Source organism: Malurus melanocephalus, unplaced genomic scaffold (assembly GCF_030028575.1).
Source record: "Malurus melanocephalus ecotype Western Australia unplaced genomic scaffold, MMel_1.1 scaffold_204, whole genome shotgun sequence".
NCBI lineage: Eukaryota > Metazoa > Chordata > Aves > Passeriformes > Maluridae > Malurus > Malurus melanocephalus.
Window position 1 is genome coordinate 12645 of NW_026623436.1, and position 15806 is coordinate 28450.

The 15806-nt window shown below is 37.2% G+C and overlaps 1 protein-coding gene across 2 annotated transcripts in view; it reads right to left on the reverse strand.

Moving 5' to 3' along the window:
- Positions 1–15806, reverse strand: part of LOC130577948 (putative N-acetylated-alpha-linked acidic dipeptidase) — a 62796-nt gene that overhangs the window by 4381 nt on the left and 42609 nt on the right. The window contains exons 9-16 of one of the 2 annotated variants that reach the window (XM_057373655.1): positions 14738–14823; positions 14024–14143; positions 13536–13618; positions 9896–9959; positions 7941–8008; positions 4836–4927; positions 3323–3413; positions 2399–2663 (exon numbers count right to left, since the gene is read on the reverse strand). The exons of the other annotated variant lie outside the window; for it this stretch is intronic. Coding sequence (XP_057229638.1) covers positions 2399–2663; positions 3323–3413; positions 4836–4927; positions 7941–8008; positions 9896–9959; positions 13536–13618; positions 14024–14143; positions 14738–14823 — 869 coding nt within the window. The remainder of the gene's footprint in view (positions 1–2398; positions 2664–3322; positions 3414–4835; positions 4928–7940; positions 8009–9895; positions 9960–13535; positions 13619–14023; positions 14144–14737; positions 14824–15806) is intronic. 2 annotated transcript variants of the gene reach the window in all.

Below are 15806 nucleotides of genomic sequence, written 5' to 3' on the forward strand. Positions count from 1 at the left end.
TCACACACAGTGACAGTATTGGCAGTAGCAGCTGTGACAATTTTCTTGCGGAAGGCTTTATTTAATACAGACCTGGGGAAAGTGTCGATTTATACAGGTAATTTTTGTAGAATAAATAACAGGTRGGTGTTATGAGGCTAACTTATGGCCCCCACCAAAACTCAACTCAATTAGAAAGAAGGAAAGTTTTAAGCTTGTATATTTTGCCTGCAAGTTTCAGAAAACTTTGGCTAAACCAGAGTATCTTCTCTCCCATCGYACAGGAAAATGGGACATAAGATTAGATCATCTCCCAAATCCAGTCCTCTGCTGGCAACTAATATCCCTTCACTGTTTATAAATTTATCACCCAATTTCACGTGACAGGCTTTCTGTTCCCCAGGACTCCTATKGAAAGCTGTTCTTCAGTCTCATTTGCTCTTCTATTTCTAGCAAACTTATTTATCCATSACGAGCCTACACTTGCTTCTTCTTGTCTTAATACTGTTGTTTATTTGATGCAATTGGAGGCACAGATTTCATGTATCCGAGCTGTTTACACACTGCAGCACAGAGGGACACGTCACCTTGTGAGGGTGACAATTCACACTTCTCCACAGCCTGTGGCAAGAACTCTAAGTTTGCCAGGGGGCAGAGTTCTGCCCTGCTGACATCATGGCTATATCACAGCAACAGATTATATTTCAGAAGCAGTAGGAGGGGATTTAAGAGAGGGGGGRAAAAAAGAAAGATCATCTGAAAATATGTGAGAAACTTTGTGTTCATGTTCTCTAGCTATTCAGTGTTGTCAGTGTTGGTTATTTTAGAAAACATCACRTTTCTTTTTTCCTCACTTGAAAACATTATTTCCTCATACCATGTGACTACAAGCACATATTTTATGAAAAAAAAGAAAAAAAGGTTTCTAGCCTCCACTGTTGCAGCTAAAATGTGAATCCAAATGCAAATAAAACCCTTAATCTATTATTTTAAAGGAAAAATACATAATTTATTCAGGCTTAATCAACATAATCAATTCAGGCTTCTGACATTCAGTGTCGTCAATAAACAATTCTATGAAAATTTTGAGTGAAATAAATTTTAATTTTCACAGTATTGTAGAAGCTACCTACATTATTTAATGTACTCTGGTGCAATAGAAAAGATAATAAATTAGGAATTATAACCTCATTCAAGAAATAATTTAAAATTCATAAGCCATCAGGGAAGAGCCATGAAAATAATGAAAAGGCTGAAAAACATGCCTTGTTAAAAAACTGATCAAAATGACACACTTATAAAGTTGTTAAGGAGAGGTTTCAGTGTTACTTGGGTGAAAAAGCTGAAAAAAAAAAAAAGATTGCTTCAGGATTCTAGAAACAAGAATAGATGCATTGGTTATCTAGATGTATTAGATGACCAATAGATGACCAATKCATCAATAGATGCATTGGGCTGCTTCTAATCTGAAAATAGATAGAAACTCAATGAAAATAAATTATTTCACGGCAATTTTGATAAATGTTCCACTACAGAAAAAAATTTGATTTGATCAGRCAAGACATGCTGCAGCGAACACTAGAACATACTGAAATAACTCCTTGTGTTTTGAAAAGTCTCAGACCAGATGATCCATCACTTAAAGCTTCCTCTGTCTCAAGCAGACTTTTTACAGAAAAAAAAAGGTGTCTTTTCAAAATTGTGGAGAATTTTTCTCCTAAAAAGTGAATTAGGACTGACTGAAAAATCTCCTTGGTGCAGACACACAAGGAGTGATCGAGGCAGGAAGGGAAAAAGAAGAGAGAGGGGGAGACAGAAAATGACTGCAGAGGCTATCCCAGCCTGARATCCAGAGTACTCTGCTGCTTTAAACCTTTTTTGTGTGCCCCAGAGCAATGTGCTCAGGTGCTCAGCAAATGGATGTATTTATCCATTTCCAATGGATGTATTTATCCATGTCCAGCAGGAGAGCTGGACAAGTGTTCCCATGGCCTAAAAATGACAACCAGGCACTGAGGATCAGATGAAGTCTTAGGCTGAGGAGGAATGGACACCCTCAAATGTCCCTCAGGTCCCAAGCAATTTGAGTTGTCTTGCTTTTCAAGCAAGGAAGTGAGAAGCAGGCTGAGATCCCTCTTTTTCCCACATTTGAGGTCCTYGACTGCCCATGAGCAGTGTAATAATGCCTGTGATTAATAATATGCATAAAAAATTGTTATAACCCTCTAATCAAGACAATAAGGTGTTAAACCTATGTTATATTTAGAAAAACAAAAATTAGAGGCTCTTTCCTGTGATAGCAAAATTCAAATAGGACTAAGGAATTAGGAATTCATTTGCAGAGCTATGACAGATAAAACACCTCCCTGTACAGTTCCAGTTAGTGCACCTAAGAAACAGTCTTGTGGCTGTAACTCACCAAATGATACTTTGTAAAGCTTCAGCTGCTCTTCATGCTTCTTGGCCAATTTATAAATTCTGTTGCTGTATCCTTTTAAGGCTTCTCCGTAATCTCTGCAGTCGAATGGAATGACCTGGGAATCTGCCAGTTCATAAACCAGTTTGCCTCGTAACTGGGCAACTGTTAACTGTTTCTTGAAGGTGGGGTCGTAAAATCTTTCCACTAGCTCAAATGTCTCATACACAGTGTGATAAACTGGATAACTGCTGAATTTGTCGGCTTTCTGGAAAAGAGCAAGCAAATTTGTCAATGCTGTGTATTYTGACTGCAGTTAAAAGATGTATTGATCACTTTATGTCTCTGATGTTTTGTATGGTTTCCAAATTTAAAAAAACGCTATTTGCTACAAAAATAATTTATTATCCTTCATTTTTKTGTTTTCCTATTCAAAAATTAAACCATCTGAATCCATGGACTGTTGCATAGGATTAAGTGAGCAGGCTTCCRTCTCTCTACCTACACAGACCTGCCTTCAGTTTCGTTGCACAGAGATTCCCTCCAAGAGGGAAAGCGGTCTGGGGCTTGGATAGCAAAGGTCCTTGATCACAGCCYCTTTTAACCTTGTTTCAGCTGTTTCTGAACACAATGATGGAAGATCTGTATATTAAGGGGACTATTAATAGCATGGTSGAACAAACTATCCACCTTCAATCAGATTCTATAAATACCTTTCTGCGAACTTGACATCCTATAGAATACACACACCACTGTAACAWGGTTTGTTCTCCAAACATTTAGGTTTCTTGCTCAATTAAGAAATGCCACTGATAAACAAACCAGTCAAAGATGCTTTGAAGCTTTTTCATTAATTATGAATAAATGCTTTTAACAGGATGACTGCTCAGCACTATCAAACTTCTTCAAGCAATCTGTCAGACTTACCCTATTCTTGGTGTAACGAGCTCTGCCTGATGCAATTCCCAGTCGCTGGAAGTAAGCTTCAAAATCACTGCCTGATCCCAGTTTATTTATTCTGCATGCAGAAAAGAAAACATCTTAGTGAGAGCACTTACTGAACAGTGTGGTAGTAATTTATGCAAAATGCAGATTTTTCAGAGAAATTGAGGTCAGTTCTTCTGAAGGGCACATCAGGGACACTGGTAAGATCAAAGACTAGATGAGTGGCAAGCTAATTACTTAACTGATTTTATTCCAAGACTCTGATCCAATATCCAATATTGCTAGGAAGATCTTTTAATTGTAGCAATCCTAATTAGGGCAGTGATGACATTAAAAATGAAAACAAAYACTTTATGCACAGGAGCCATAAAATTGTATCAGACACGTCTCTGCCGTCTTCAAACATCAATCATCTATTTCTAAACTAATACGAATTGGGCAGCAATATGTGTAAAGACAGATGTGTTTGTGTACTTGGCACATTCCACAGCAGAATCCAAGACCCATAAATAATTCCCAGTGGGAAAGGCACAAGCGGCATCCGGCACCTGCGGGCCACTGCTGCCATCTGGTGGGGAGGTGTGGCGTGACAGGGGGGAGAAAATTGCTGTAGACAGACGTAATATTCCAAGTATTTTCAAATATTTACATTCGATGTTAAGTTTTAGGTTTATATGTCTGGCCTGGTGAATAATTAGTTTTTCTCAGCTAAAAAAAAAAATTCTTCGGTTTCAGCTAAAGTTAGTATACATTTCTGTAAGGAAATATTTGCATCAACTATGAAAGATCAAATTAGTAGATTTTTCAAAAGGAGGAAATCTCAGAATAACTCAAAATAATCTCAGAAACTCAGCAGGGCCAGAAATATGCAGAACGTTTTGGTCAAGTCACAAAAAGGGGCAGTTGTCTTTTCCTTACATCAGTAATGCCACGCTGTGAGTAAGATTCAGCCTTTCTGAGTCACAGGCTGAAAGTGTGTTTTGGAGTTGTAATACCTTCAAACATGAAGTTTTAATACAATCATATATATAGATTTGTAATGTAATACATCTACATTCATTGTGTAAACAAGGAATAATTATCACAAGTTTTTTAATTACTGCTTTTTAATTACCGCTCTAGGCAGCTTCTTTCAACTGAGYGTTTGCTTATCCTAACAATTTTGACTTTATCTCATCTAGTAGGTAGCTAAACTATGTTTTGAATTCTTTCTCCACCCTGCTTTTTTGACTGCTTTCCAAATTGCTCTTCTACTAATAAAAAATGCATTTTAAAAGTGTGAGGTTTCATTTCACAGCAGGAATAATGTCACTATCATTAAAACGAAGAATAAAATTTTATTTTATTTTAAAAGATATTGCTAGAGAGCCAGCTTGTGCTAAAAGGTTTTGTATTGCTGCCATAAATAGCACATCTTGAAAAATACTGATGAGAAGCCATACCATTATATAATTAAAATATTGGGGGAAAAATCCCAAACATATTAACAACATACCTGGGATAGGTATTATTTTCATTCGCGGGATCTTTCTCAAGCCAGCTGTCATAAAGAGACTTATTTTCATAACCCTCATCAGGGCTTAAAATCTGGAGAGGGAAATATTATAATCTTACTGGAAGCACCTCTAACTCAGATCGTTACCAAAGGAGATCTTTGCAGCTCCCTGCATCGTTCTAAACCAGCAGTGTTGCTGCAGGCAGGGAAGTGAATGCACCCTTTTGTTGCACACATTTATGGATCCCAACCACAGAAAGCATCTCACAGGCTCTTGGAACCAACCACAGACAGAAGAAAGAGCAGGTTAAAAGCTTAAGGATGCTGCCTGGAATGCATGTAAACACACAACAGCATACACAAAACCATGGGGCTCCTCCAGAAACCAGGATGTCCTGGCTGCTTTCCTTTCAGCAGGCAAGGGGAGATGACAACCTCAACCCTATGGAAGTTTGTCCTGCACAGCAGCAATACTCTCTCCACAAGGCTAAAACTAAAATGTGACTGTTTGCTCTGTAGGAAAAATAAAGCTGAATTGTGAAGAAAGGGTTCAAACCAGCCATATTACAGCAGTGCCAAGGGGGATCAACCAAGCCTGGAGAATCATTGTGCAAGACACTAGATGTGTAAATGTAGGTCTCACCCTTACCTCAGAAAAACCCCAAAAGCTCTGTAACCAGGATGTAAAGGAAAGTATTAGCACTGCCATCATGCTGCCAGCAAAACTATGAAAGAGTATAAAAGAAGCTGACCAAAGCTCTTAGAAAATCTGTAGCAGAGCAAAAATAAATCAAGACTCCAGCCCTGGTCTTCACCTACACTTAAACAACCTTTAATAGACACAGTACTTTAAATATAAGATTGGTTATGATGTGCAGAGGATTGGAATTTTTTTTCTGAAATACAATGCATAAATGTTCATGGATAGATACATGGTCCCACCATATTGTTGAGATTGAAATTCGGCATTGAAAAGCATACAGACTCCAAATTGAAATTCCAGAGAGTTCTGACCTCTGAGATTCTGTCAGCAGAAAAACAACTTTGTGAAATAACTGCTTGGCTGCTGTCGTTTTCAGGGTACTTTGGTCAAGTCCTGGGGCTTAAGTGAAAAAAGCACATTAATAAGAGCAAGCTGAACTCTGACATAYGGGAGCAAAAGCCCTCTCTGCTCTGGCAGAGATGTTATTCTGGCAACTCTGCTCATGTAAAAACTGTTGGACAGCTTTTACATACAACACTGAGGGCATAGTRAAACATAACATTTGCCCTGAGTTAGATCCAAATCTAGGATCAGCATAAGCTTCCTGCTAACTCAAGGGAAGATGCAGAGTTCTTTAAGTATAAATKCAAAAGAAGCAGTGGTAATCGCTGGGAACTGGAGCTGAATTATTGCAAACACTGTTTGGGGGTGACCAAATGTCTAAACCCTGGCAGTAAAGCAGGGCCAGAAAAGAGAGTCAACAGCTGAATGTCCCATCTGTGTGCTGAGGACCACCCTTGAATGACAACTGCCTGAAAGAAAAGGATTCACACTTAGAGTATGTTTCTTTCTGATGAGAACTGGCTCACTAAAAAACAAGAAGAGCAAAGAGACCTTTGGATGTTGGATAACTGAATGYTGGACTCCTTAATATGAACAGAAATAACTCTCCTTTGGACATGCATAATCAGGAGTCAGGCTGCCAGGTTTTCTATTGTTTACATCATGTTTCCACAGTTAAAAGCTAAAATAACAGTGAATATGACTTTTTTTTTTTTTTAAAGTCAGCCTCATGTACTTTGCATTGTACTTTAATGGAAGTTTTCTACTCAAACGAGCAATAGTTGAATAGTTGACTTAAGATCAAGAGTGAAGTTCTATTTTTAGCCCAGAGCACTTTTTTAAAACTTTGTTTATCTTTTGCAGGAAAATGTCTTCCTGAGTTAGTGGCTTACTGCAGACACAAAGTAAATTATCTTATCAAGGGCCCAGCAGCACTAAGGACATGAATGTTTTTATAGACAAAAGAGAATGCTCTTCAGTGTGCCAAGTGTCAGAGCTAATATTTGAACAGCACAGCTTCTTCCCTCTGCAAGGATGAACGATTAAGATAGAAAGAATTGMTAGGAAAATCAAATGTAGAGAAGAAAATAATGGGAATAGCATAGATAAACCTCCCCAGATCTAAACCATGGTATTTCAGGGGGTAAAAGTATACTGGGTTTGAAAATAACMCGGGATGAATGCATCTAGGAGGACAGGAGATTGGTACCTGGAGTCAGCCTACCAAGTGCCACATCACAAGGCAGATTTTTACACTGGATCAAGTGACCTGAGTTCCCTTAAAATCAGGGGGAAAAATAGTTTGAGTTCTGTACAAAGGTTGACAACCAYATCAGGTCAAATGAATCTCATCCTAAAGGCACCTATTTCAACCCAATACCTTCACAGGGTGCCAATATTGCTTAAGTCAGACAGAGCTGAATTCTGTTAATTGAGATGAATCCACATCTGAGGATGGTGGCAACAGCTCATGAGAGGTGCCTAATCTGGGTAAATCCTCATATGGCAATAAAGTTCCAGGCTTTAATAGATCACAACCTCTCAGCCTTATGATAATTTATCCTGAGAGGTGAAAGTAAAGGAGTCATGGCCRGACCACGTGTAATCATGCAAATCCATACACCAGATYTATTACAATACCTTCTCTATCCTTWAATATTTATTACAWATTTCWGGGGTTCAGTGAGATATGAAGGAGATTTAGGGGAAAAGATAGAGAGAAAACGGTAATTATCCAATGTGGAAACTATTTCCTTCAATGCTTATCTGTTTAGAGAACTGATCTTGCCCAAGTGTTTTGCTTTTATTATTATTATATTTACCATATGTTGCAAATAAGATTCCACTTATGTCAGTGAYACATTTTGATCCATTTAAGAACACTGAGAACTGTGAGCATGGCCTGTGTACTACTGATGGGATTTTGCTATTGATTTTGGTGCTAKCAAGATTCCTCCAGCACYGCARTAAATAAATCTGATATTATTCAATATTCAAGTTTTATGAAATAAACTTGTAGTTTTACTTAGAAAAACAGAAAAAGTAGACAGATTCTGTACCTCTTGGGTCAGATTATACACCAGTTTGTAGAGAAGAGGGGTACAGTCAACTCTTAATGTGTAGTTACCTGAAAATAAAACAAAGACATGGAAATTTTCCCTTCATTTACCAGAGATGGCATCATCTTAATGGATTAAACSCTGCAGCCCTTTCTTGATAAACTTCTTGAGTCCAAGCCAAGACCTTAGAGTCTTGCCTCAGAATTTACACAGAAATAGACTCCTTGGTCTCACTGTATAAGTTACTGCCACTGTGTGGCAATGATTTATTGGTTATAGTACATCCACAGTAATGTAATTAAGCCTTCCCATAGTTCTAAAGTAAGCCTAATTATCCCTCATTAGCTCCAAGTCCTTGTCACTCATACACTTCCTATAGATTTTTTTAAACAGCAGGCAAATAGTAAGATGATGGAAAAAATACCAAACAATGATATTTCCAAGGAGAGTCAGTATTTGAGAACAGGAAGTTCAAGTCAGAGTCGTGCTCGAAACAACGATTCACTTTGCTTCTTTTCATTGTTATAGGACAATAAATAGAAATAATTTGCTGTCCAAAAAGTGGTATAAGTAGTGTTGTGGAGAACATATGATGACAAATTAAATCACTCTCAGAGTACGTGAATGCTGTGAATCTTCAGGGAATTTTACTGCTCAGCCAGGTGAGAGATGTTCAAGATACTCAAACCAGTGCACTGAACATGGTGTTCTTTTCCTTATTAGATACTTATTTTCCAGTTGTTTTGCTTTCACATTTTCTTTAATGCATAAAGCAAGAGACATGTTTGAATAATTAAGATTTAGAAGAAAATTGTTAAGGCAGCAGCATGTTGGCTGCAAATCAACTAAAAGATACATATTAAGATCCATGGTGAGAACATGAAGCAGCTGCAAAGTTATTTCAATAGTGAGATCTTCTAGGCATGAAATCCTGCTCTACTTTTTACACAGCATGTAGGCTGCATAAATGAAAGAACACATCTAACCCTCCTTGTTCCCCAGCTCCAACTGAACATTTGGAAACTGGGTTTGGCTTTTCTTTCTTTCCGATCCTTTTGTGASAGACAAAATTTTCAGCTGACAGGAATAAAAAGAGTTCCTAAATATGCCTGTTGATATCAATCTTATTCATACATGGGAAGCCCAAATAAGTTGGGTTTCACATGGGAAGAGCAGTTCCCTGAATAACTGAGGTTACGAAGCAAAGCAGCTTCACAGGACTCTTCTGACTATTATTTCAGCACAGACAAAAATAAAAGAGTTTTTTTTCTGTAATAAAGCATAGCATAATTTCAGAAGAATTTTGTAATATTGATCATGATGTTAGGCCCCCTCAAAAAAAGGGCCAGTTTCTAAGCAGCATTCCCGAATAACATTGTCATAATCTGAGGGACATTGTAAATTGGATAATGGTGCATAAGGGTTTTTTTGTGAAACACTCTTCAGTGCCTGTTTTTCTAGAAAACTCCTAGAAATATATAGCTCCCTGCTCCTGGCAATGAAGGTGAGCACACCAACTCAAAGCACCAAAGCATCTCCCACCCCCACAAAGCGTAAACCTGAGATCTTACAATCATAATAATCTACTCTCTCAAAACGTTATCATTCCACAGGGAAAGGAGCTGGAGCTGTCACCAACTGTGACAAGAAGCAGAGTGCCACAGATTAGAACTGCAATTGCAAATTAAAGTAATGCAGTTGAGAGACAGTTTAACATACAGAATGCTCAGTTCATTAGCACAGGACTCAGCCACGTGGACTGCAGGTCATGGATGGCACTATTTGCAAAAGAAAGCAACATGAAAATTTGAATTGTTCTCTCTCTCCACTTAATTCTGTATTTACCACACTTACTCTGAACACCAAAACACCCATCTCATGCAATAAATAATTCACAGAGAACTATTGAAAATTACACTTGTAAAGTCAGGTAACGTTAAACATAAAAGACCCACCTTCTATAGAAGAGTCTGTGTTGATGTAAGCGACTGCCCGTTGCTGCAGGACTYTGGCATTTTCCTAGGGTTGCAAATGTGTAATTGTTACTTTCAATTAGTGGCATTTAGTCAAGAGCATGTTAAGTGCACTGKTTTTTACAGCATTGCCTTTAGGAACTCTGTCAGGATAATTACTACTGTGTACCTTACTAATTATATTGTTTGAGGATGGGTAAATGATCTGTGCATACGAAATTCCCTCCAGCTTTCTGGGACCAAATTTGTTGTGGAAAACATCCACAAAATGTAGGTGCTGCCTGCTGCATTACACAGGAGTGAGATGGAACAGGAAAATTATTGAATAGAATTRTAACACAGTAAAATAAGGTTATTAMATTYATTTTAGCTCTGCACTTCAGGATTTTCTGARCATGCAACATGTGACTGTGAGGTCAGCCAGAATTCCTCCATGCTTTTAATCCCTAGCTGTTCATATGCGTTCCCAACACTGAACTCAGTTCAACATTGATAAACCAAGCACTCCAAAATTTATACAATCTCCCATGTCAAAAAAAGGTAAGGCAAAGCACTAAACTTCCCTACTAAAATGCAGTTGACTGACTTTCATGCTAAATAAATGCACATCTTATTTATTTTTTTGCAAAGTAATAATTATGTTTGAAATTGATGTTTTAATCAGTAAGTGGATTTTCACGAGGTATTGGCTTTGTGACAGGAATTTTAATCAGGTTAGCAATTGTTAATTGATTCATTCAATTTATAACCCAACTCATAATTTGTAAGTCACGTGAACTAAAAACTTAATTGGTAATTGATAATTATATAATGAAATTAATATTTTTAAAACAACCAGTAGAAAAGAATACGGGAGAAGCAAGCTTCATATGCCTACATGAGGTTTTGCACACATTTGCAGCATAAATAAACTCCTTCAATTGTGAGCAATGGAGATTGCCTGTGTAGCAAAAGGATGTTGCCACAGTTGCAGTCTTTCTGTTACACAGATGATGGTGAATATCACGGGTTAATTTTCCTGGAGATTTAATACATGACAGATCTGGCAGCTGCAGAAAAGAGGAATGTAAGCTGTGAGGAATGTCTCTAGAGAAATTGAATCTAATTTAGGTCTAAAAGAGTAATAATGCACAGCAGCAAGATGAAGCAAGAAAACAATATTATCAAAACACAGGTTCAAATATGAACTGTGGTTACAGTTTTCTAACCTTATACAGCTGTCATTTCATGAAATAAAAAAATGATAGATTACTGGATACTAACTTATTAAACAAAAACCTGCACAGAACAACAATAGCAGTATTTAACAAACAAAATAAGAAATATCCCTAATTTATTAATGACTTGCTTAAGAGAAATTGATCTTTTAAGTATCAATTTTCATATTGCTCATASTTTAAAAAATTGTGGTTTATTTTTGTTTCTTGACAGCATCTAAATATATGCAGAGATATATAAACACAGAAATCACAAATAAAGTTTTACATATTTTTGCCACCAGTAGAGTTCGGGTGGGGTGAAAYTTTAATGCCAACTTTTAAAAATCTCTCAGTAAATAATTTAAAATAATTTAAATTATTTTTTCTTCATCTAATGTTTCAAAAACCAACAGTAAGATGAAGACACTCTGTTACAGCTGGAAGCCAAACAGTAAATGGGAGAAAGAATCACTGCAAATCTAAAGAAACAGAAATCTCAGCTTTGTTAACAGAAGAATGATGGAATCCCTTCAGTGCTTGGGAGCACATTTCTGGRTTTGTTTCCACCTCTGACATGTGCCATTTTGCTGTGCAATTTTGTGTTTTGCTGCAATACACAGCAATAACCTAAACCAAAAAGATTACAATGTTTTCGTATAGATGCTGAAAGCTCTACCCACATAGCTAAATATTACCTTGTAAATAAAATTCTAATAGAAGAACAAGAYGACACATTTTTGTTAAACATTCAGTTATAATAATTGGACATAGTTTAGCAAAAATGTGTTTCATCTGGCAATTTTCTGTCTGCTCTATTCCTAATTTAATTTTACAGACAAAGCACTGAAAACTCTCATAGGACATTGTCTTGGGTTGATTTTGTGCCAATCCTATATTCCTACATTCCATCAGCTTATATGCCCAAAATGTCCCTGTGCCTTTAAATATGACCTGGAAGAAGGGGCAGGGGCAGTTTGGGCAGTTTAAAAGTTGGGGCTGCCACACAGCCCTGGACTTTTTGGACCTCAGCTCGGTGCTGCAGGAGTCCTGCTCGAAGCGTGCAGGGGAGTTAAGTTGTTGCCGTTTAGCTGGCTTGGGTTTGTTAGCTTGGGCAAACAGCTCTCCTTGGACTGCTACTCCTTTCTGCAGCTCCTGTGATTTTCTGGAGCAATTTGGTGGCTGGCAGGGACAAGCGGGGCCACTCTGTCTCRTCTCGGACTCCGGAAGAAGCCAAGCCAGTGACAGAAAAAGCACACYGAGCCCGCTGTTTCATCCACAGTGATAATAGGACTATCATCAGGTTTTCCACTGTTGCGCAAGCGCCATGTGGACTTTTTCTTTTCTTTTGTTTCTTTTTCCCGGGTGACAGGAGCTGCCATCTTTTTCTCCGCACCACGTGCCTAAGTGGTTTATAGAGGGAGGGGGCAGCAAGCGTTCCTAGACTTTTAAATATCTAACAGTTACTTTTTATCTGTGTCCTGTGGGCACTGTATTTTGTTAATAAACTACTTTTTTTCTCTTCACTTTTGCCCGAACATCTATTTCATATTGATGGGAAAAAAATTATCAAATTTTTCACTTCAGAGGAAGAATTTACTCTGTAACATTTTTTTCTCTGAAAACATTGTCTCAAACTGAGACAGACCTATATTTTTTTATTGGGGTTGAACAAATACAGTRAGAACTGAACATGCCCAACAGGAAAAGGAATATAAAAATATTCAGAACCTCACTTCTCAATTTCCCAACGTTCTTCTCTCAGGCAGGAAAAGGAAGATAAAAATAGCATGCCTAATTGAAAAAGGAAGATAAAAATACTCAGAACCTCATCTTCTGAATTTCCCAGCATTCTTCTCTCAGGCAGGAATATAGCCAGGGATCCGCCTACAGAATTAATTGACTGTCCTGCCTCTGAGACTCTAAAATGGTGGAATTAACAGGAATTTTGAATTATTCACTCATAGATTACCTATCCTTTTATTTGCCCAGTAAGACTGATTTTCATACAAGGGGCTTGGTGTGCTTATGGATCATAGGTTCAGGATCTGGACTTAAATTTATAGAAACTAAAGAWTTTCTCAAATAAAAGGTTAGAAAACAGACCAATTTGGATTTCAAAAAAAGCTGTCATTCTGTTAAATGACGGGATAGATACCCACATAGAAACCACTGAGGGATGTTAGCTTTCAATCAAAGCAGATTTTTAAATCTTAGAAAAGTTAGTACACTTACGTTGTAAGAAGGTTGGTAATTTATATAAATACAGGAGTGCCTCACGACACCTGAAAGAGTCTGCTGTGCTCCTATTTTCCCATGAAGTTATTGACTGCACTCTAGGAATAGATGCTGGGTATTGCAGCCACCTGCAACGCACTTTTAACTTTTACTTTTTTTTTTTTTTTTTTACACTGTTTATTATTTACCTCAGCCCACTCTGTGGAACCCAACAATCCAAATTCTTCTGCATCCCAGCTAGCAAAAATAATAGTTCTCCTAGGTCTCCAACCTGAAATCACATAGTTAAACTTGAAAATTCAACTTACATTTTAGAAGTCTACTAACCACAGTTAATTGAAATTGCTTTAAAAACAGCACTTAACTGATAYAAYAGGAAAGAAAAYCCTCTCTAAAATCTTTAGAGGAACATWTTATTGCAGAGGCATTTCTTCTTAATGCAATACTTTTGYTCTGCACAACTAAGAGKGTACCATTACACSCACAARGGAATAAATTCAGCCAACTAACACACAGTGCTACAWATGAATCTCTTCAATGAATTGGCATCTTTCATAATGAGAAATAAAACTTTATGTGGAGGTGAAAAGTTAAATCAATACAACAGYTTATGGAAGCAYTGTTCCTCAAAGCTGCTGTTTTCCGTATGCATCATTTTACATCTATAGTAATTTACCTTCCATCTTCATTTTACCAAAACTCCGTACAATTTCTTGCAGAACAGCTGCACCGGTCGTTGGATCAATACCRCCAAACACCCAAGAGTCTCTGTGACCRCCTAAAATAATATATCTGTCTGGAAACAAGCATACAATATCAATTCATAATTAAGAACATACTTGGATAACCTGTATTTCCTTTGAACTGCATCCTTACTTATATCAAATGAAATATGAAGTTCAACACCAGTGCTACAAGTTTATTTTTAAGAGAATCTGCAATCATTCACTTACTCTACTGAGGTATGCCACTAAAGACAATAAATACTTAACAAATACTTTTCCATCTAGAAGTTATTCATGTGTATGACCTGCTACTAAGTATCAATGGTATAATGTTAAGGTCCCAAATCATCACTACTTTTCTGTAATTTGAATCATGTCAATTTTCGCAAAGGCAAAACAAATGACTAATGTAAGGGCAAGCCTACTGTAAAATGGCAGGCATTATAAAAAAATTCTTTGATGACTATCATAGTAGCATTCCAATTTAAATACATTCTTGGGAATGCCAGTGAAAAAAAAGTGCGATGGAAAGGACAGAACTATTAAGGATTTCTCAGACTCCCTATTATCTGGCTGTCTGAAAAACGTTAAGTTTCTTACATGAGAGCAATTTCCTCAAACATAAAAGGAAGAAGGAATTAAAATATCAAGCACYTGATGCTCACCTGGTTCCACTGCTCCTCTGAGGATGCCAATGACATTGTAAATTCGTGTTATTTTATTGCTTGTATGAACATGCATTCTGACTTTTCTGAAATGAAAGGCAGTGTGRAATAACTATTTCTAACTAATAAATCAGTAAGAAGCCAATGCTAATAACATGTAAACGAGTAAGAAGCCAATGCTAACAACATATAAACCAGAGTTTGTGCTTCTSTTCTGCTTTGTGTGTTCAACATTGATCCGAAGTGTGCTCAGCATTGTCATGGTCTCTCAGCGTTCCGTTTTTTGTTTCAGCTTAGCCTGCTGGTGATGCCTTAGAAAAAGCCAGTGAGCTGGGCCAGTCTATAAATTTGCAAAGATTTACAGAATTTATTGAATTTTTATTTATGGAAACCAAACAGATAATTGTGTACTAGACGAATAAACTGAAAAACATGAACCTAATTAAAAATATATTTACATTTTGACCAAAATTATAATTGTGGATGTGCATATGTTTATAAAGAATACAATTTGGTCTTCAAGCATATGTCTATGTAATAATACAGAATTTGGAGAAAAAGTCATTAGAAATATCCATTCAGGAATAAACTGAAATCTCTCTTTATTACAGCAGATCTGGGTGATCAAGATTTGTCAATCATAGAATCACAGAATGGTTTGGGTTGGCAGGGACCTTAAAGATCATCTCATTTCARCCTCCCTGCCACAGACAGGGAATATTCCATTAGAAGTAGGAAACCTTCTACTAGAAGCACAGTTTTTTTTTCTTTCCTGCCCCTCACCAGTAAAATCCGCTTGTGAAATTTTATAAAAACAAAGGGAATCCAGGTATTGGGAGAGATAAAACCAACAAARTATTCAGCCCCCTTAACCTGTGGAAGAAACAAAACATTAAAAAATGGGGAGGTTGTGTCTGGCAAAACCTCAGGAGTCTCACATTTGAAGTTATCTTTTCAGCAGCAAATCTGCATAGCTGTCAAAATCAAAACCTACTTCAGGACAGCCACTGGATCTTTGCCCAGAAAATAACTGACACCAGTGCCTTGMACATGCATATACTTGCACACT